Below are 23,279 nucleotides of genomic sequence, written 5' to 3' on the forward strand. Positions count from 1 at the left end.
TCTTACTGTTTTATAATCTGTAAACTGCTGTTTCTGCATCTTTGTAGCGTCACAACATTGCAAACTACATATTCTACATGTAGGTGTCCAATACAACACATACTCTGTCATGTTTTTTGATCCATGGTGTTCATCATTTGAATCTAAACACAACACTCCCCCACATGTGACTGAAGGAACATTGCTTCAGTTCAAATGAGCGCTTAGAGCAGTGTTTACATATACATATACACACATAAAAGCGTCTTACAGCTGTTCATACACACTTTCACGGCGGAGTAAACCACGAAGTCAGGGTGAGGTGCTTTGCTCAGGGACACCTCAACACTCTAAGCTAGGAGGAGCCGGGGATCGAACTGGCAACCTTCTGGTTACCAGCCAACCCGCTCCACCTACTGAGCTAAGCCCTCCCTTCTCTCCCACCATTACCTCGTCTGCGTCGGTGGCGGTCAGCTGCATGACCCTGAAGCCGTCGCCCACGTTCTCCTCAATGGTCAGGTCCAGGATGTCGTTGGGGAAGATGGGCGGGTTGTCGTTGACGTCCTGCAGAGTGATCTCCACCTGCACAGAAACACAAACCAGGGCCGTGAACACATGAAACACAGAAACGATTTGATTATCATTGTCGATGTTGGATCAGCGATGTTGTCAAATCATATTTTCTTCTCCTGATGAGCTCAGATTGCTGCTGTGCATGTTACACACCATGAATGGGTGTGTGAACGTATGAAGGTGTGCGTCAACGTGAGACGTTTCTTTTCAAAGCCCAGAGCGCTTAGTGGAGCGTCACGTTTATTCAGTTCTAACCCTAACCCTAACACTAACACAAAGGTTTACAACCACTGTTCTCTCCAAGCAATGCAGCTAACTGGATGACAATGTAGATAAGCATCTGGGAGCATGCCGCTTAGCCCCCAAAGGCTAACGGTGGCTATTGTTCTGGATACAACCGGATACCCCAACGAGATGGTGTTTCACTTGGGCTGGAGCCAACAGCGTGGAGCAGCAGGAGGGCTACGATGAACCGCTATGCTAATGTCAGGGCCGAGACACGCGGGACAGTGAGAGTGAGGCGGCCATTTTAACGGTGTCAAGTGCTCTGAAGTCTGGCCTAGATGATATTGCATTACCACTCATATTCCCCAACCCCCCGGCCAACTCATCAACTCTCCCCGCCGCGCAGCCGGCCGCCGCGAGCCAGCAGAGCTCCGGAGTCACGGAGCACGGCGTCTGTTTACCGCTTCTATAAATAAGGAAAAGTTGTTGTTTGAGTTTTCCCGCAATTTAATTCCCATTAATGCTGGAAGTGGTTATGATCCCAGCAGTCCGATCCGGTTGAGTTTGTCGCTCCACGGAGCCGAGCTTCAAAAGGATGCGTAGCAAAAGAACAGCTGGCCCCGCGCGCACAAGGCCCGACGCACGCACACAAAAGGGTTGGTGCTTTTTGAACGGGCCTGGGTCCTCTTTAAAGCGCCCGCGGGGTAGACAATGGGTCCCAGGCCATGGGACCACCAGGGACGGGTGGGGGGTGGGGGGGGGGGTGCAGGGTTTGGAGGTGGGGTGGAGGGTGGTGGTGGTGGATACAGCGGGCCATTCATACCATGAAGGATGGGGACGATGGCGGAGAGGGGGTGGGGGGGCTGGACAGACCTCACATGTCTCGGCAAATCCACTTTGCAGGATCTCCTCCATTTTAAACTGGTTTTCCTTTCAGCAGCTAAGTTCATTAAAGGCGGGCCAGTAGGACGTGTCTGCTGGGTGGAGAATGGGCCCAGTAGGTCTGAATGGATAGTCGGGCCGGCCTAAGCAGATAATTGAGGGTTTGGAGCGGGGGTCTGTGCTAATGCGCCCGTTCTCATGCCACGGCACGAACAACATCAGCATCGGCTTTGGGTTTGTATAATTGTTTTATTGAAACATATCTGCACTGATCATCTCCTCTGACCCACATTCTGCGGCGCGTCGAGGGGTCCCGGTGGGGGGGGGGGGGGGGGGGGGGAGCGCCGTGTACCCGCTGAACCCCCGCCCAGACGCAGTCGGCCGGGCTGCGCCGTGCAGGCCTTGGCTTGATCCGCGCCGCGGTGGCGTCCGGGGAGGAGAGGCAGTGGCGGCGGTGGAGCACTGCGTAAACACGCGGAGACGGCAGCGCAGGGGCCTGGGGGCCCGCAGCGGAGTCAACAAACAATGAATATTTATTTCCAAGCCCGCGTCCCCTTGATGTGTAAATAATGCACGGCCCACTTCTGAGGAGGAGTGAACTAAGAACTAATTAGGGCAGAAGTGCAGTTTTTAGAAATAATTACTCCGTTTCCCATGATCCCGCGGGGCACGCGCGGATATCAAAGAGCGGCGCTGAAATATTCATGGCAGGAAGAGGAAGTGAGGTGGGGAGGACGAGCGCGGCGCTTGGCAGTCTGTGGTCTACCTGTCTGCCGGCCCCGGCCCCAGGCCCGAACCCCGTGTGCCGGGGGCCACAGCAGAGGCAGGTGAAACACATTAGTTTACACAGTAAAAGATTGGATTTCAACTCACTACTGTTTCAGGTTGCAGCTGCCGCAGCCCTGGTGCCAGGACTCTATTATTTATGGGTCGGTATGAATGATTCACGGGGCAAACCGTTCCCCGAGCGCGGCCCGCGATGAGACCTCTAAGCGGCGCAAATTACTTGACCGTGGGATTGACAGGGGGCCATATACGGAGCTGTTAGGGATTCATCGGGTCGCGGGGAATTCTCAGGGCAAACAAGATACCCGGTTTGGAAGGAGTGTGTGTGTTAGGGGGGGGGGGGGGGGAAGCGACCGCTCCGGACCGTCGGTCATTGAATCCGGTCCGCGCTTCTCCCATAAAACCTCATTTGAAACCATCAGGCCAGATTGTCTGTCCAATCCAATTAGCGGGATGGAACCACACCGGGACAATCCCGTTTCACCCCTCGTTCACACGGAGGGAAAAACAAAACAGGGAGAGAAGGAGAAAGCCAGCAGACTGACGACATGCAGGAAGTAGAGGGAAGATAGCTAGCTCTAATGACTTCCACATCCACGGACTCTGTAGACGGTCTCGTGAGTAGGGACCTGAGTTTCACCGCAAGAGGCTATCAGCGCACACTAACACACAGCACCCACCGGGCGCACACATTTTTGTAATTATCAAGCTGGCCTTTATTTTACTTTCTTCTTTCACCAACCTCAGGAGAATCTGGTTAATTAAGCCGAATCTGATCTTGATTAAAGACAGAGATAAGAGTCGTACGGCAAACCTTTACCCCAGCCAGTGCAGCTCCACTTGGATTGGCAGCGTTAGCAACGGGCCCGCCTCAACCAGACTTCACTCGTGGTCCTGATGACCTCACAGCCCCGATGATGCAACACTTGGCCGTCGCGGCCGAGCTCATTGGCTCGTAAAACTTGAGAAGGGTGCGCCACACGCAGGAAATAATCACTTAAGAATGATTGCGTGTCTCATTATATTCAGCTGACGAGTCAAGGTCAGGGGTCGCAGGAGGAAGCGGGGAGTCTTCCAACTTCTTGTTCCTCGTGGAGCCTCTGAGAAGAGATGATTCCATCCCGTTGCGTCACCGCGGCTAACTGGCGTTCCTGGTCACGCTCGCGACCCTAATTTGGATCTAATGTGTGAAAACCTGGAATCAGGAATCTGTCCCACATGAAACACCTCATTATACCGGGTACCCAGAACCGACACGGACATCTAAAAGGAATGATTCAGGATCTGGGCTCGTTGGAATAACAAAGGCACGAACAAACAAAGGAACGTTCCTCGTGCCAGAAAGCACAGTTCATACTCAAAGCTTTTAGAATGTGCCAATCGATTAGTACGGAGATGAGAACACAGAAACATCAAGAAGAAAAACACAAGAAAACATTGCAAATGGATTATCGTCTACGCTAACATGTGTCCCAGTATGTAGCATGAACTCAGAGGAATCTCAGTTTGGAACCGAAACGGCGGAGAAGGCTGGCAGTCCTCTGAGCATTTCAAGTGCTTTAACAGCAGAAGAGGGAGTATCTGATCCCTGTGACCGCAGCCTTCCCAGTAGGACAGGCAGTCATCCCAGAGCCTTCTCATATCCCCCCATCTAGCGCTCAGACGGAGGGCTCACGTCCCGGCCAATCAGCTCACGTGAGACCCTCGCCAGAGGTCAGCTGGGGCACGGCAGGTAACCACCATCACCACCACCACCGTCTCCATCTCCATGACAACAATCCCCCCTCCCCCCCTTTCCAGTGCACCCGTCGCCTCGACGTCTTGAGAAGCCATCGCCTCTCTGATGGTGGTTCCTGGTTGGGCTCGTGGCCCGGTTACCCTCTCCACCCCACCCTGGGAAGGGATTAGCATCTGTCTGGAGGGAGAGACCCAGACGGTGCAGTGAAGGGTCCTGATGGAGAAACCGTCTGCAGAGATCTCTGCTCTAATGAGCGCCGAGCACAAAGACAGAGAGAGCCAGGGACTTCTGAGTGAATCTGCTCCCTGCCTCTGGAACTGTCTGCCAGATGAACCGAGGGCATCGCAATCTGTCGTAGGTTCCAATGTCTTAAAAACACAACTCTTCAGTTCAACTTTCTCCTGATCACTTAACGTGGAGTTACCTTAGTTTGATTGAATATAAATATCTGTGTAATCATTTCTACTTTAACTTGATAAGCACTTTGGTGTATTGCTGTTTTACACAAAAGGCGCACTAAAAATAAAGCTTTGAATTCAGACTCTCAGACACCCGTCACTCAACCTTCCACTCCACCTCCACTCCAACGCTCGCAGCGTGCTTTGACGTGGCGACATAAGCCCTCTCCGCCTCAAGATCTACATGGACGTTAAATGAACAGCCAGCAGGTCTGCGGGGTCAGGCATGGCGAGCGCTGCTATAGCCTCGTCTACAGGGAGGAGGAGTGCCTGGCCGAGGGGACGCTGTCTGAATGATCAGCTCCCTTTCAGGTTGAGTTTGTTAATTACAAGCCCAATCAGGATCGCCGCGACTTCGTCAGCGAAAGGCTTCGTCTTGGTCGGTCGCCTGACCGCAGTCATCCGACACGGGACCGGGGCGCGGAGACGGAGACGGGAACCCGAGCGCGCCGGAGATGGGAGTATGGCCTGGAAGAGGCAGACAAGGCTGGGCGCTCCCCAGGAGGGAGGGAGAGAGAGAGAGACGGGGAGACAGTGGAGAGACAGAGAGAGAAAGAGAGAGAGAGAGAGAGAGAGAGAGAGAGAGAGAGAGGGGGGGGAGGGAGAGAGAGAGAGAAGGAGAGGGTTGGAGAGGGAGAGAGAGGGAGAGAAGGAGAGGGTGGAGAAGGAAAATGGGGGAGAGACATGGAGAGAGAGAAAAAATGAGAGGGGTAGATAGAGAGAGGAAGAAAGAGAGTGAGAAGGAGAGGGATGGAGATGGGAGTGAGGAGAAGATTGTGGAGAGGGAGAGGGGGGAGAGAAATGGAGAGAGAGAAAAAAGGAAAGAGGCTGAGAGAGAGAGGGAGACAGAGGAAAGAGGGAGACAGAGACAGAGAGCAAGAACGAGAGAGAGAGAGAGAGAGAGAGAGAGAGAGAGTAAGCCAGGACAGCATGGTAACCCTGTTTAGTCTCCTTAAAGATCTACCCACACACACACAGTTGAGAGATAGAGGAAGGCAGAGAGGTGAAGGAGAGAGGTAGCAAGACAGAGGTAGAGAAGGGAGACCGCGAGAGGGAAAGACAGCGGGACAGAGGGAAAGACCGGGAGCATTAGAGAGGCAGAGCTTGACAGGAAAAAGTATTACTTGAAAAATCGTTTACTTCAACGAAACTTGGGGTAAACAATCACACAGAGAGAGTGTGAGAGAGATAACGAGTGTGGGAGGGAGAACGAGTATGTACGGGGGAGGGAGGAAAGACAGAGACTGCTAGTTGGAGGAGAGACGGAGAGAGTAGGAGAGGCAGAGACAGTGAAATATGGAGTGAGAGACAGATTCAGAGAGAGGGGGGTAGGGAGAGGGAGAGCGAGAGACACTGCTGAACAAGTGGTTTCAATAAAGAAGGGATCAGTGTCCTCTCTGAGGAGCAGTTGAACAACTGTAAAGGAGTGTTGCTCGCCCCAAACCCAGCAAGGCACTCTGATTGGTCCAGCACCGGGTACATAATCCCGCAGAACCAATAGCCCGCCAGGCTGTCTGGACCCACACTCCGGGCCGCTTCAGGTCCCGCGACACAGGAGACCGAAAACAAACGATGATGAATTGGCGTTCCGCAGGGCTCCGTTCCAGGCCCGGGGTCGTTCAGCGCACCGCTCTTCCTCAACGTAAAAACCCGATATCATCGCTCCGTTGTACCTGGGAGAGTTCTGAGTCGGGTGGAAACTTTAATTAGACCTTGAAGATCAGAGCCACAGCTAGGTAATAGCGCAGAGAGAAAGCCTTTTATTTCTCCTTGAAGCCCGAGTACGACTCCGCTACCGTCGGATTTACCAAAGCCTATTAAAGCGCACGGTCATACAGAATGAAAGGTTAGACAACATCAAGGTCACACAAGTGCGTTTCTCCTTCTGGAGATGAAAGGTATAATCAAACAGCAACAACAACTTGATTAGCCTATTTGTGATAAGTACGCTTTGAAGGCGCATGGAAAGAAAAGTATTTTTGTTTTATCAGTTTTCTCTCTGTGAGGTTCAAGAGACGGCGTCCCTGACCAGAGTCGCAAGTCTGAGTCTTATCACACCAACCACCATGACCCCTGTCCCTCCGTGAGAACCCCCCGGCTAGCACAACCACCACCCTCCAACCCCCGTCAAGAACACACAACCTCCACCCTCAAAACCCTGTCAAGAACACCCAACCCCTGTCAACACCACACAACCTCCACCCTAACAACCCCGTTAAGAACACACAACCTCCACCCAACAAACCCCATCAAGAGCACATCGAGGTTGATGCTTCTCTTGAATGAGCCAAATGAAAGGAAGGAAGACAGAAAGAAAGAAAGAAAGAAAGAAAGAAAAAAGGAAAGAAAGAAAGAAAGAAAGAAAGTAAGAAAGAAAGAAAGAAAGAAAGAAAGAAAGAAAGAAAGAAAAAAGGAGATAAAAGAAGACAGAAAGAAAGACAGAAATAAATAAATACATTTATTTGCATCAGAGACGTGTGGTTTACAGCCCTGGCTTGTCCTAATAGCGCTAGGATGTCAAAGAAGGTGGCCTCATGTTCTCCCACAGAGAGGAGCGCAGCCGGCCTCACACCCAGCGTCTCCAGTCCCCGGTCGTGATGTCCAACGCTCCGTTCACCAGGTAAGGATCGATCCCGAGGACCCCCCGGGAGGGAGACGCCCTGGCCGGGAGGACGGCGCCTGCAACGGGGTTAAAAGCGGCTGTCTGCGTGACTGATGGGGGAGATTTAGCCGGGCTTGGAACCAGAAGAAAGCATTGCTCACGTCTCCGTTTGACCCAATTATGAACGCCGGAGATGGGATCTGTGAGGAGCACTCGTCCCTTATGGGGCACATGTGGGGCTTTGAACTCTCATTAATGATGTTCGTCTCCCTGAATGGAAGGGATGGAGGCGATGTATACTGGGTTAAAGGGTCAGTCATTATTAATGATTCAAACGGTGGTGGCAGGAGAACCCCAGCTCTTGTATGAATCCTTTGAACCGATCGACTGTTCTTTTCTGCACACTGTGAGCAGCACTTTATAGAGAGGACAATCCACTGAACTCTGAGCCATGTTGGACCACAGTGGCAGTGGCAGTGTTGACACCAGGAACGTAAACACCGGGAGAAGGTAGTCGTGAGAAAACACGACAGGGAGTCGGTGAGTCTGTGAATATGCAGAGGTGGGTGTCTGTGTGTGTATGTCTGTGTGCATGTGTTTGTGTGTCTGTTTATATGTCTGTGCATGTGAGAGTCAGTGGGTCTTGCATGCATTTTTGTTAGTGTCTGTTTGCATGCATATGTTTCTGCATGCATAGTGCATGCATTAGTGTGTGTGCATGCGTATGTGTGTGTGTGTGTGTGTGCGTGCGTGTGCGTGTGCGTGTGGGTGTGTAATGTGAAACAGACGTTGTGTTTGTTGTGTGAAAGCGACCAGGCACCCCCTGCAGCCGACTGTTTATGTGAACAGCAATGGCTCAATGAAAACAGAGAATCAGAGTTCAGTGTGTGTGTGTGTGTGTGTGTGTGTGTGTGTGTGTGTGTTTGTCTGTGTGTTTGTACGTGTGTGTGTGTGTGTTTGTCTGTGTGTTTGTACGTGTGTGTTTGTGTGTGTGTGGATCTTTGGGACCGCTGAGGTCGTTAAACTGCCGGGGAACCTTCGATAGTCCCCACAATACTTCCTGGTTAGGTATATCACACACACACACACACACACACTGGCAGAGCGTCCTGTGGTAAGCAGCCCGTTGATGAGGGTTGAGGAGCTCCTGCATTACTCCTGAATCCTTTCTGTTCCGGGAAACGACCTATAATTAGTTTCCAGTGACCGAAGTTTCAGACCTACGACGCTCAGAGACTTAACCCTTAACTTAACCCTTAACTTAACCCTCCAGACTCCATACGGTGAAGGCCTACCTGTCCATAACGAGCATTACCAAGCATAACCGAGCTTGTTTAAAGACACCTGGACCCGTTGGCAGAGAGGGACTGAGATTCAAACCAGGAACCTTCGATTCAAAAGACGAGTGACGTCAAACTGGACACGGGCCACGCTCACTAATCGACTCGCTTAGCAGAGCACACCGCTATCCAAAGTGAGATCACTCAAAGCATACCATCACAATCGGAGCAGCTACAAAGAAGTGCAAGTGCTGCAAAAGCTAGTTTAACAAAGACTAGACAGAGTGCAGAGTAGCACAAGGCTAGTCATGTATACCTGTTCCAGACTCAAACAAAGAACCAAAGCAATGCAGACCATACCGTGAGCATACTGTCCACTATGTACTCCCGTCTGCTCATGATTCATGGGATCATTCCTGAGTTTCCTACCAGGACATACAGGCCATCAGTCATCTCACCGTACATCTGCCTGCTTCATCTAGCAGGAAACACATCTCAACGGGAGGAGAGGGGGAGGAGGGGGAGGGAGGGGGAGTAGGAGGAGGGGGAACGGGGAGAGGGAGAGTAGGAGGGAGGGGGTCAGGTGGGAGGGAGAGGAGGAGGAGAGGCAGGTACAACAGAGAGAGGAGGAGGGGGTGAGGAGGAAGGAGGGGGAGACGAAAAGAGAGGAGAGTGGAGAGTGGGGGGGGAAGGGGGAGAGGAGGAAGGAGGGGGAGACGAAAAGAGAGGAGAGAGGAGAGTGACGAGGAGGAGGGGGTGAGGAGGAAGAAGGGGGAGACGAAAAGAGAGGAGAGAGGAGAGTGACGAGGAGGGAAGGGGGAGAGGAGGAAGGAGAGGAGGGAGAGGAGGAGGTAAACGGTGATGTGTTTAGCATGCAGAGGAGATGTAAAGAGGAGCAGATCTCTGCCAAATAACTTGACAGAGAGGATGCTCTGGACTTACTGAGCCCTGTATACAGTACAGCACACGTATACACGCACACACACACACACACACACACACACACACACACACACACACACACACACACATGCTAACACACACATACACGCAAGCACACATACACACACCACACAGACACACACACACACACATACTGACACACATACATACTAACACACGCAGACATGCATGCACACACACCTACTAACACTCATTCTCAAGCACACGATAACACACATACATGGTAACACACACACACACACACACACAAACACTAAATGCACTCAAACAGAAACAATTCACAAGCTTTCCCACAGATTGACACACACACACTAACACATCCATGCAATCATGGCCTCCACTCACACACATATGCAAACATGCAAATAATTAGATCATCAAAGAACCAAATTCCTACATGTTGTTCCCTCACTCATTAATGAATGAAGCCTTCCAACGCCTTCACCCTCTATCACACACCCTCCCCCCTTCTACCCCTCTACCCCTCTACCCCTACCCACTATACCCCCAACCCACCCCCTCTGCCCCACCCCTACCCCATGCACCAACTCCTATACCCCCCACCCTCACCCCCTCTAAACACCACCCCCTATACTCCCCACCCTCACCCCCTCTAAACACCACCCCCTATACCCCCCACCCTCACCCCCTCTAAACACCTCCCCCTATACTCCCCACCCTCACCCCCTCTAAACACCACCTCCTATACTCCCCACCCTCACCCCCTCTAAACACCACCTCCTATACCCCCCACCCTCACCCCCTATACTTCCCACCCCTCCCTCCCCCCATGCCCTACACCCCCACCCCTCTACCCTCTTCACCCCACCCCCCAACCCCCTGTCCCTGCACCCGTGGATCCCACCATACAGGGGTCTCCACACTGTTGTGTTGTTCCTGTGAAGATGGCCCATTTGTCTTAATTATCTCCTCATTGTGCGTCCCTTCAGAGTCACGGGACAAAAGGCAGCGGGCCGGCAGGGAAGGGTTCACACCGTCGGCGGGATTCAGAGCGAGGCCGTGAGGAAAACTCCACTTCAAGTGGCTGCTCTGCGCCGCCTTAACGTTTCCTGTTCCGCGTATTCCACGACCTCCCGTTTAGCCGGAACGCCGGCGAAGGCTCCTCCCTCATTCCTCTCCAGTTAGCCGTAATGCAAGACCTTCTCCTGGTGATTTACGCTTCAGTCGTCTGCATCAATGCCTCAGTGTCCCGGGCCGGTATAGCCCTGGTATACGTTTGGTACCCTGCTGGTCCGAGCCTCAAACCGGCCCCGACAAGGCCGGGTACCCTTGTACACTCAAAGGGTGGTACCCTGGTCCCCTGGTATACTCAAAGGCTGGTCCCCTAGTACGCTGGTCCAGTCAAAGACTGGTACCCTGGTCCCCTGGTCCACTCAAAGGCTGGTACCCTGGTACCCTCAAAGTCTATCTCGGGGAGATATACCCCCGGCACCATGACTTGGTGTTCCGCATGGCTCTATTTGCGGCCCGGTTCTGCTCTGAGCCAGGACCCCCCCCCCCAGCCCCCTGCAGTACCCCCTGAGACCCACCCCACCCGGGGCGGCGGAAGTGATCCTCCAGCCTCCCGGGTCGTTGGGCTCCTGAAGCCGCGCCCTTTGTCCGGCAGCACGCCTCACCGGCTCTGAATGCGTGGAGGAAACCGATAGACACCCCGCATTGTCAGCCTCTGAGACACACCAACCCCAGAGGAGAGAGAGAGGAAACATCTCACACTCTCGCACGCCCATCTACCCCCTTCCACCACCTCCAGCTGCACCCCGGGGGGGGGGGGGGGCAGAGTGCTGGGGTCAGAAGGTGGTGATTCATTCCACGCCACTGTTGCATTGTGGATGACCTGGATACTGCCAGGGTCAAAAGGTTTGTCCCGCCCAGCAGGGGGGGGGGGGGGGGGGTGAGGGCTGTTTGTTAGTCCCCCCCCCCCCACACCCCCTCTCTCCCTCCCGGAGCTCTGACAACTCTGTTTTGTTTTGTCCGGATGGAGCGGGAGAGAGAGGAGGTGCACAGGAGGAGGAGAAGGGAGCAAGGAGAAGAAGGAAGGAGAGGAGTAGGAATGGGGAGAATGGGAGGATTATCATTTTACCTTTTTTATATACTATGTTCATCGCTTTAAAATATATATATCATAACTTTCAGTTAGCTGCTGTGTGTGTGTGTGTGTGCATGTGCGTGTGCGTGTGTGCTTGCGTGCATGCGTGAACCGTGTGTTTGTACACTGTACCAAAGTACATTTCAATCGACTTGTTGACATTGTGAGTCTTGAGGAGGGGGTCAGGGAGACGAGGAGGAGAGGGTCTGTTACTCATTTCATCACTTCTGACAACATCTCCCTCATCCTCCGTTTCCTCGGAGCGAGCAGGAAGGATTCCCAGATGAGGACTGTGGGTACTGGGGTATTTCTTCATGAATACCCAGACAACAAAGGGTTGTTTTTTCACCCAAACAGTCCTAGCGTCAGCCAGGAGCTCTCCAGGCGAGGTAAAGACCTCAGGCTGAGGAACTCTGGATCCGCTGACCAGGAGGTTGTTTGGTCTAGCCCCCAAACCAAGAAAACAACAGTCCTTACCAATATCCATCACCAAGCCCCCTGGAACAACATGAGTACACCTACTCTGGTGTCCTCATCCCAACACAAACACACACTACACGTTACGCAACAGAACAACAACGAAAGATTGGATCACTGGGTTTACCGTCTCCTTCGACATGTGTTCTGATAGATAGATTGATAGAGTGATAGATCTCTTTCTCTCTGTCTCTGTCTCTCTCTTTCTGACTTTCTGTCTCTCTCTTGCACTCTGTACCTCTCTGTCCGTCGCCCCAATGTCTATGTCTCTCTCTCACCCTGTCTCTGTCTCCCCCTGTGTCTCTCTCCCCCTGTGTCTCCCTGTGTCTCTCGCCCGCTGTCCGGCTGTATATTTCCACCGCCCATGAAGGCTCTCCTTTCGCTGGGGATCCTCTCATGGGTGTGGGTTTCATGTGAGGGGCCTCCCGCCCTCCCCCAGCACAGCGAGACGCGCATTAAAAAGATTTCCAACTCAATAAAGAGCTACTGTACGCCTATCATCCTGCAAGTGCTCCGAATTAGCTTGAGATCCTCTAGAACGGCTGCTTTCCACTGCGGCTACATTTATGTATAAATATATATACTGTATGTGTGTAGCGTAGTTTAAACATGAGGAGTCCTACTGAGCAGGTCAGCCATTGTAACTCATCCCATCTGAGCAGGTTTTAACATCAAAGCTCTACAAACATCTACGCCCGCGTCTCCAGATGCTAGTCCGGGACGTACAGCACACCGCCGCCGCCGCCGCCACCGCGGTGCACTAGCATATGGATGGATAAAGTAGTTTCACAGTGACGATTATCATCGCACATTTTCCCAATCATCCGAGGGATTTGATCCGACAACCCTTGCATCGTCGGATCATTTTTCCATCAATCGCTGATCTCCAGCTTCCCCGACTCCCCGGTGGCCTACTAGACGGGTCTTAGCCCGGAGCGGCGGTCATTCCTTTAGCAGACAGGCTCTCTGTCCGAGGCAGCTTAAAGAGGGATGTCGGGCGCCGTACGTCTGAAAGACATCGGTCGAAGAGTTGTAGGTGTGTGATAGAACAGAACGACAATAGTTGTGGATGGCATGTGTGTATGGAGGTGGAGCGGGTTGGCTGATAACCTGAAGGTTGCTGGTTGGTTTCCCGGCTCCTCCTAGAGTGTTGAGGTGTCCCTGAGCAAGGCACCTCACCCTAACTGCTCACACACTGCCGTCGGTGTGTAAGTGTTTGCATGAATGGGTGAATGTGAGTCAATATTTTGAAGTGCTTGGAGTGGCAACTGGTTAGATAAAGCGCTGTATAAATGCAGTCCATTTACTTTGTGGTTTGGCAGGATCTGGACCTGTAGAACCAAAAATAGAAAAGCTTGTGCATGCGTCAAAAGGACAACAAGTCAAAAAAGAAAAGCAGTTGTGACGTAGCCTGTAAATAGCTAGCATGTGGGTGACAAACCATGAGGGGAAGACATGGTTCACAGGTTTGAGGTTCAAACCCAGATCCCCCCCACCACACTGACCCCAAAAAGCGGTCACCCTTCTACCCCCTGATTCAAACCCACTGGTCTGCTTGATGTTTGATTGAACCTGCTAGATGCTAATCCAGAAGCTAATCAACAATTCCAGTATCAGGTCAACCCTCGGTCAGCCAATAGCAGGCCCTCTAACCAGGCTGGCTTCCAGGGGACAATACTAAGACCTGCTTTGTTACGACAAAGCCTTACAAAGTTCACGTGAAACAAACACCGATCGCGAAGGGAAGGGTTCTGTTGTCGCGGCGGGAGAATGGTTTTCCTCATAATCCACGTGCTAGCTGGCTGCTTGTTTGTTCTGTAGCCTGTAACCTAACAACTCTGTGGGAAAGAGTCTGCTAAGACAAACTGTGTGACTACACTAATCCCTGATCCTGAATAGACCGACGATAGCCGTCAGCAGCCCATCGACAAAGGGTTATAAATGATTTGACCAACTGCTCTTAAAGCTAAGAGGGTAATACCCACCTGCTTTGTTGGACTTGCTCGTAGCTCAATGGCTAACGCAGGATTCAATTACAGCAATGCTACGACTACTATGTGAGTAGTGTAAGGAGTTATACGCTTACTCACAATAATGACACTACCAAATAAAAACGATAATGAAAAGATCGAAAAGATTCATTATGAAAATCCTAAAATAAGTAGATATCGATTCATTTCAGTCGCAGTTTGGGAGCAGCGTGGGAAGATTAATGAACAGCTGAAGTAACACTGTACACCCTGTGATTAATGAGCCGTTTCATTAACCCCGAGCCCCGGTGATTAGTGGAATTACCACTGTACGTCCTGAGGTATCGACAGCGCGAGGGACGAGAGACATCTGCGGAGAGGGGGCAGAACAGATGCTACGGTCATGCTCGCCTAGCGCTAGGATAAACACCACGAGATCAAGATGAATACATGTGGTACCTTCAGGACACAAGACAAGAGCTTCGGCTAAAGAAAGCCAAGCATCAAATGGAACAAATACACAATACATCAATGACGGACGTGGTGGTGTAGTGGCTGAGGTGTTCTCTCCCTCAGCGTGAAGGTTCTGGGTTCGACGCCGTGCAGGCGTCCTCGGGCAAGATGCCCTCAACACTACTGGCCCCCTCTTGAATTCATTAATTCATTGAATTCATTCATTGCGTTCGTTCATTGAATTCACCGAAGTTGCTTCAGATAACAGCAATGTTAGCCCCCCACACTAGTGAACAGCAGTGATAGTAAACCCTGGTGGGTTCTTATTAGGTCAGTTTGGTTTGCGCCTCTCCTCTCCGGACATGTTAATCCCCCGGAGGCCGACGAAGGGTGTGGGCAGATATGTTTATACGCGTTGTCGTGGCGATCCTGCCGACTCAACACTATGAGTCTGACAGAGCGCGTCCCCCCTGCCCCCAGCCATCCCTCTCTCCGAGGGTAAATATACCCTCCTCCCGTCGTCAGCCGGGGTCGCCGTGGGATCCGCCCTGATGAGCAGAGTCAGATGGCGGTCAGCATCCCATAATATCCCCCCCCCCGAGCCTCCCCCACACTACAGTATTCCGAACAAACGGGAACGCTAGCATTTGTCCAGGACGTCTTGGCCTCATCTTGGCATGGTGATGAGAGGGGGGGGGGCGGGGTCAGGGGTGATGGGGTGATGGGGGGAGAAGGGGGGGTTCTGCGGGAGGGGGGGTTCTCGATGTGTGTCGGCAGCTGTGTTTGGAGAAGGAAGCTATTCCTCAAAAGAGGGCCGTGATGAATGCCGGCCGTTGGACCAGCCCTAACCTGTCTCTCTCGCTCGCTCTAACCTGGCGAGCGTGAGGCCGTGAGCGAGGATCCATCATGGCCGCCGGAAAGATCCGCCACAATCAGAGGCCGCGCAGCTGTGTGTGTGTGTGTGTGTGTGTGTGTGTGTGTGTGTGTGTGGGGGGGGGGCGTGAGAGCTGGGCGTGGTGTGTTGGGCTCCTCTGTTTAGATAAAGAGTCTGAGCCACGCTGGAGCGAACGAGACACCCTAAAGCAAAGGATGTACACGGGGACGATGCGGAAGGACGTCCCCGGGGTTCCCAGGGTTTAATGTCCGGTGATACTGTGGGGGGGCTGGGTTAACTGCTTTGGGCCGGTCAGTCATTCAGCAGATGCTTTTATCTCAAGTGACTCGCAGTGGATCTGACGCACGGGGCGGCTTCAGTCCTGACCGCCACCGGAATCCCTCTTCTGTGGTACGATTACATTTACATCTACATTTAAGGCATTTAGCAGACGCTTTTATCCAAAGCGACTTACAATCAGTACATTTGTCAGAATAAGGAGAAACAACAATATGTCTCTGTCGGTACAGTAAGGGTGTTCATAGAAACAAGTGACAAGCACTAACAATCGCTAGGTTAATCCATTCCCCGTATTCAAACAAAGATAACTAGGATAAGTACTATTTTTAAGTGCAAGGACGTACGACAAGCAATAGGAACGCATGAGAGGTGGGAGAAGGAGGTTATGCAGTCCAGGTGAACGTCTGTTGCACTTATTGTAAGTCGCTTTGGATAAAAGCGTCTGCTAAATGCCCTAAATGTAAATGTAAATGTAAATGTAATCTTCCATCTCCAGGTTCCTTGGATCTGGGAGCTTTTCCTTCAGAGGACTGAGGTTGAGTCGTCTAGGGTGGGCCGAGTGAAGCCCTTTAAGACTGGAACTGGGACTCAAGATCTACACAAATAAATATAAATTAAATGTACTCAACTCGCCAGAGTCCGTTTTAAGGGCTGGTTTCTAGCCGGGCAGCTCAGTGCCGGCCTGGCAGGGGGAACACATTAAGACGTGTCCTCTTTACCAGATGGTCATTACAGCTTGGCTGAAGGTGGAGAGAATAAGTGGCATCACCGTTTTACCATGTGTCTGTGGTAATGGGTCTCATTCACAGAGCGGCCATCTTGGTTCCATCCTGGCTCTAGACTAGGTCCAGCGAGGGCTGGACGGAACAACTGAATGAAGTAACTCTGCATTCAGTTGCCCCAAGCTGCTGGCGTGGCACCAAGATGGCCGCTGGGTGAATGGAGCTCTCACGGGCTCTAGGGAGACTCGAACTCGGGGCCCGTTGGGAGGGCAGACAGCCAATCCGATCCGAGCGCCGGCCGGGGGACTAGCGCTGAGCTCTGGTTCTCCTTCGGTTCTGAGAACACGGGAGGGTGGGATGACATCATGTGGATGACATCAGCGCCAAGATACGGGCTATCGTCGCTCGCTACGCTAATCATCTGCTTCAGCAGGAGATACCCAGCAGTGATTTACTATGGTGGAGGAGAGCGAGGGGGAGGGAGGGGGAGAGAGACAGGGAGAGGGAGGGGGAAGGGGGGAGAGAGAGGGAGAGAGAGAGACGGCGGGAGAGGGAGAGAGAGGGAGAGAGAGGGAGAGGGAGAGAGAGAGGGGGAAGGAGGGAGAGAGAGAGGGAGAGAGAGAGGGAGAGAGAGAGAGAGAGAGAGACGAGACGGCGGGAGAGGGAGAGAGAGTAAGAGAGAGAGAGAGTGAGGAGGAAGGAGAGAGAGAGAGAGAGATGGTGAGGAAAAGGAAGAAGGATGGTGCAGAAAAAAAAGGGGAGTGAGGGGAGAGAGGAAAAGAGTGAAAGGTAGAGAGAAACGGGGGAGATTAGACGCTGGATGTAGTGTGAGGGAGGGCTGAGGCCGCCAGGGTTATCTGTAAATAGTATAAAACATTAAGATAAGCCTGCGATGAATCACCCTGCCTGAACCATTCAACCCACCGCCGTCTGTTGTAGCGTGTAGCACGTAGCCTCCACCCAGCTCACACACACACACACACGATGAACACACACAAACACACTCAAACACGATAAATACACACACACACACGATGAATACACACAAACACACACACACACACGCTGAACACACACAAACACACACACACACGATGAACACACACAAGGAGTTTGCTTTTACGAGGTACAAAAGAACAGGAGTGGCGGTCTTTACTGCGTTGCCGTGCCGATCCATTGGCCCGGCTCCACCAAGACCATACAGACCATACAGCCTAAGCCCCCCCCCCCCCCCCGCAGTTGCAGAGAAGCTCCACCTCCTCGCTTATTTCTGTCAGCCGTTGACGCCGCCGCCATCGCTGTCGTCACCTCACAGGAAGGAATGGAATTCTAGAACTTCATAGCTATTCCTATCGCAATGCAATCTGAACTGTTTTACGGTAAGAGAGTTTTGGAAGAGCGTCGGATTGCATCATGCGACAGTCTGAAGGGTTATGGAACTCTAGGTCTCTAGAAGAGTTGTAGAATTGTATCATTTCACAGTCTAAAAAGTTCTGGAATCCTGCATTTATAGAAGAGTTTTAGAAATGTCTCATGCCACAGTCTGGAGAGTTATGAACCTCTACGTTTCTAGAAGTGTAATTGTATCATGTCACAGACTAAAGAGTTCTAGAATCCTATAGTTCTAGAAGAGTTTGATCAGTTCTAGAATCCTATATTTCCAGAAGAGTTTAAGAAATATCTCATGCCACAGTCTGAATAGTTATAGAATCCGAATGTCCTCATTATTGTGCATAGAGTTTCACAGCATGATTTCCCTCCTCTCCCTTCTGGAGGTAATGAAGCTTCAATGCTGATTCACTCTGAAGTCTCAGTCTTTTTCCACGCATTCCACAACGGAAAGACTTTTTTGTATTTTCAAGTCACAAAGTGTGCTGCCCGTAACTTACGACGACACAGGGAAACAAGTGGAATATTCAACCACAATTTTACGCTAATTAAATTCTTTCCAGTCACCAGATTTACAAGATAAACACGAGTTGGGCCTGATTTAGTCCACATTTCAACCCACTCGACGAGATGTCGGTTTTTATGAGTGTAAACCGGCGTCAGTTGAGATGTTGGATTTACTGCCAAAACACTGGCGCAGTAAGGGAGGGACTAATGATTTATGTGTTGTGTCGAGACGCTTACTTACAGATTGCTGATTTGGGGGTAAGAGGATTATATTAAGAAAATCAAATGAAATAATAAATGAGCAACGAATTAATAATAATAAAGCCTTGAGTTTACTTCCAAAAGGTCATCGCATTGATAAAGACATGAATCTTTAAACCACTAAGATATCTCTTCTGATTTATTATGAGGGAAAAAGAGAGAGCTGAGCTTCTGAAGGGTAAGTAACTCATATGGCAGTAGCGCCTAATGCTATCACACTAGATACTATCTGGCTGGGATAGATCTGCTTTGAACCAAGACTGGTTGAAAAGGCCAGATTTGATTCAGGTTCACATCAGAAGCCAGAGAAAATCTAAAATGTCAGGTTGTCTGAAAGCCTCTGCAGCTAGCCTCCGCGGCTAGCCTTTGTAGCTAGACTCTGCTGCTAGCTGCTGTAGCTAGCGTTTGCAGCCAGCCCCTTAAGCTAGCCTCTTCAACCAGCCTCTGCAACTAGTCTCCGCAGCTAGCCTAGCTTCCTGTTAGTTATGTTCGTCCTCCCAGGAGACCTAAAACAATCACACACCAGTCTGCGCGGTGTGTATGTGTGTGTGTGTTTGTGTGTTTGTGTATCTTTGTGTTTGTATCCGTATCTGTGTGTGTGTGTGTGTGTGTGTGTGTGTGTGTGTGTGTGTGTGTGTGTGTGTGTGTGTGTGTGCGCGTGCATAAGAAGTATTGCTGTTGTTTTTACGTGCACGGCCGTCTAAGTAGAGGTCCCGTTATCACCAGTCAGGATCTGCTACTCACAAGCAGACCTGGAACATTACCAACAAGAAAAAAGGCAGAAAGAAAGAAAGAATAAATATAAGAAAGAGAGTTCAGCAAAAGAAAGAAGAGGTCAAGAGACAGAGAAACTTGGTGAGAAAGAGAATTCAACAAAAACACGACTGAAAACCAGTAAAAGAGAAGGAAAGAGTGCGAGAGATGTAGAAGGAACCAAGGTAAGCGTTGTTGTGGAGAGTGCATGCTTGTCGGGGCCGTCACAGCGATACAGGACTTTTATTGTCTAAAGAAGTTAATTGTGAAAACCCAGAGCTGTGAGCGTCCATTCATTCCCCGAGACACAGTGATTAATCCATGCCCTGGGAGAGAGACACACACAGTGAGAGAGAGAGAGAGAATGCTTTCTATTTCCTCTCGCCCGCCTGCTCGCTCTCACCCTCTCTCTCCCTCTCTCTCCCTCTCTCTCCCTCTCTCTCCCTCTCTCTCCCTCTCTCTCCCTTCTCCTAATTGGCTAATTTCATAAACTTCTCACAGGGAGCTGAGAGAGGCCCCGGGTCCCGACACATAAAGAGAGGGTTCAGCACCAATACCTGCCGCTCGGGGGCCTGGGGTCGGGGGTCGCTGGGGGCCTTGGGGGGAGGGGGGGGGGGAGGGGTGGGGCCGGGCCCCTGGGGCTGTTAGACACCAGAGGGGGAGATAAGGAGAGGAGGGATGCTGGTCACTTCCCAGTCCTTTGTCCCTGCCTCTGCTCTTTGACCGCCTTGTTATTCTGCTCCGGGCGGCGGCGGCGGCGGCGATACGATGGCGGGAGAACCGCCCCGCTGCAGTGTATCACAGCGGCTCTATGTCACACAGATCTAGACAGCGGCTCTATGTCACACAGATCCAGACAGCGGCTCTATGTCACACAGATCTAGACAGTGTCGGTCTGTTATCAGCTGATTGGGATCCGGGTCGTTTGGCTTTGTGTACAACAGTGTGATTGTTTGTTTCCTAATGGGCCAGGTCTAAGTGGTTCCTCCCATATGGGGCTGAGAATAGAGCCGTTCTGCCTGGGATCCCGTCGGGTAAATAGAGTGTAATTGTACATCGCTGAACGGCAGCCATACCCCCTCGACTGTAATCGCCGGATTACAGCTGCAGTCCAGCGGGCGCCGCCAGACGCTCACACATCTGCATCAGGTGCTGAGTCTCAGACCGTCATCACACCACCGTCGGCAGGCAACCGGCGTCACATCACTGCAGCAAGGCAACCGTCGGCATGTGCAGCCGCCGTGCAACAGTTCCTATGGCTACGGACACTATGGCAACAGTCGCCACAGAACCGCTATCGCAGCCCAGCGGCCAACCTATCAGAACCCCAGATCAGCATTTTTTTTAAGTTTCTGGAGTTCCAGCGGACTGGAGCTCAGCTGTTCACACCCAGCCCCCCAAAGCAGGGCGGAGCCTGTGGTTCTGCTCGGCCACGTTACCATGGTACCCGGCGGCCCCCGGCCATTCAGGCCTGGGGAGGCGTTGGTGTGCTGCGCCCCCACCAGGGGAATTCTGCTGGTCCTCTTTGTTCTCCGGGAGGAAGGGTCCCGGGGCGATAAGACCTTCAAGTATAAACAGGCGGCCATTAAGAGACTCGCCCCCCCCCCCCCTCCCTTCCCCGCTCAGGGATGTGTGTTATCTGCAGAGCACGGACCCTCAGAGCCGTGATTCACGACCAGGGCTGAGCCCCCCGCCTGACGTTGAGACGGTCCAGACCCCGGTTGCGGCGGCAGGGTGAGTCACCGTCCATCTCCGTTAACCTGTCGCCCGCGCTGCGGCGCAGCCAATAAGGAGGGCCCGTGTTCACACAGTTCATCAGCGCGTCTGAAACCCAAGACGCTATGGGGAGCGCCGCGTGTCTGGGACACACAGACGCACGCGGCCGGAGAACGCTCCCCGAGGGAGCCCTTCCTTCTCGGGGATATAGTTCCCTCTGTCCCAGCGTCCGGGGAGTGGCGTCGGACGGCCCGTTAAACGTCTAACGGCCGTTAGACGGCCCCGCGGTGAGGTGTCACACAGGACGCTCTGTGCGTCTGACCCGTAGCCCTCGGCGTCGCCAGCGCCACTTCTTCACGCGCTCATAAACGTGTTCCTGTGTCTCCGGCCCGTCCTGTAAATCAGCGGCCCGCAAAATGGCCGGCCTCTCAGGTGACATAAGACACCCGACACCGGCACTCTGCGCCGAGGCACCTTCATAAATAAGGGATATTAAGCAGCCGGGGAGGTGATAAATAAGGAGAGGGAGGGCGGTGTCACAGCTGTGGCCGCTTTCACTTTGGTTAAACCCTCCTGATGGATCGCTCGCACACACGGCGTGGAGGAACAGACGAGGGACGCACGGCCAGGGCCGCGCGCCGAGCTGGGGGCCACACGCCGGGCCAGGGGCCCCATGGCGATCCCAGAGCGGCTCTGAGGAGCCTTACAGTTATTACTATTCTCTGGTGGAAACCTGTTGAACTCCAATCATTCTTCTGGTTCAACCAGTTTAGTCCCTATATTTCCAGCTCTCAGCATGACCTTGCTGCATCGCCACACCGCCGGGAAACTCCCGGCACACACAGAGTGCATCCTGATCACTGCGCGCTCCCTTGTAACACGCAGATGGCTACCGTGATTAAAAGAACAGAGGCGGCAACAGGTTTAACTTAGCAAAAACCGATCCCAGGGTGAGCGGAGGCCTCCTGAGCCAGCAGGCCTCCGAGCTCAGCCAGGTTCTACATGGTGTCAGAGACCCAAACCCTCCCTCAGCCCACTCTCCTTTATCTGGCCGCCGCTCTCCACCACCCACTCGTAACATCACCTTTTTCACGCAGAACGCATCCCCCCGCCCCCCTCCCCCACTCGGGTCCCACCCCTTCCTGCTCCGCATGCTCTGAGTTCTGCTGGAGGTCCCAGCCCAGACGCCTTCTTGAGGATTAAACGACTGGAAGGAGAGAGCTTCTTGTCGGTGTCGAGGAAGGGGAAGGGGGGGTTGGTGTCGCGGAGGCGGTGGTGCTGGTCCTCGTCGAGGAAGAGTCGGTGGTGCTGGGTGAGGGGAATCGGGGAAGGGGGAAGGGGGGGGGGGGGGTGAGCTTGGATGTGGCTTTGGGGGGAGAGAGCCGACAGGATGAAAAGCGAGTGGGGGTCCATAGATATGCTAAGGAAGTGGCCCTTCTGTTCGCCTCCTCGCCGCGGAGGCCGAGGAAGTTCCCAGCTTCCCCACTTCATTAATTCCTGCTACTTAACAAGCAGGATTGTGGGGCTCCGTCTCTGGGGGCCCCTCCGCACCGCGGCCAACAACGGGGCCATCAGTAACTGACAGGCCCCCCGGGCTGAGGGGAGCCGGCCGGCCGCTCGGACTGAACCCGGGCGCCGGACCTCCTCTTTCAGGGGCTCAACCTTTATTTGTCATCCTCCGACGCTGGCCGCCGTACACATCCACCCTGACGCCTCCCCCCCCCGACTCACCCGCGACTCACCCGCGACTCCCCCGCGACTCACCCCCCCCGACTCCCCTGTGACACCCCCCCGTGACTCCCCCCCGTGACTCCCCCCGTGACTCCCCCACGACTCACCCCACGACTCACCCACGACTCCCCCGCGACTCCCCCACGACTCACCCCACGACTCACCCCACGACTCCCCCCGTGACTCCCCCACGACTCACCCCACGACTCACCCAGGACTCCCCCGCGACTCCCCCGCGACTCCCCCCCCGACTCCCCTGCGACACCCCCCCGTGACTCCCCCCGTGACTCCCCCCATGACTCCCCCGCAACTCAACCGCGACTCCCCCACGACTCCCCCACGACTCACCTGCGACTCCCCCCCGACTCACCCGCGACTCCCCCGCGACTCCCCCCCGACTCACCCGCGACTCCCCCCCGACTCACCCGCGACTCCCCCGTTTCCTATTAGGAGCAGCGGAAGGGGGCTGGTGGGGAGGGGAGGGGGGGTCGGTGGGTGAGTCGGGGGGGAGGGAGGAGAGGAGGAGATGGACG

The 23,279-nt window shown here is 53.1% G+C and overlaps 1 protein-coding gene across 1 annotated transcript in view; it reads right to left on the reverse strand.

Moving 5' to 3' along the window:
* fat4 (FAT atypical cadherin 4) overlaps positions 1 to 23,279 on the reverse strand; it is a gene marked incomplete at its 5' end in the record, with an annotated part of 96,253 nt that overhangs the window by 47,868 nt on the left and 25,106 nt on the right. Inside the window, one exon of the mRNA XM_079744669.1 lies at positions 430 to 561. Coding sequence (XP_079600795.1) covers positions 430 to 561 — 132 coding nt within the window. The remainder of the gene's footprint in view (positions 1 to 429; positions 562 to 23,279) is intronic.

Source organism: Pollachius pollachius (genome assembly GCF_949987615.1).
Source record: "Pollachius pollachius genome assembly, chromosome: 10".
Classification (NCBI taxonomy): Eukaryota; Metazoa; Chordata; class Actinopteri; order Gadiformes; family Gadidae; genus Pollachius; species Pollachius pollachius.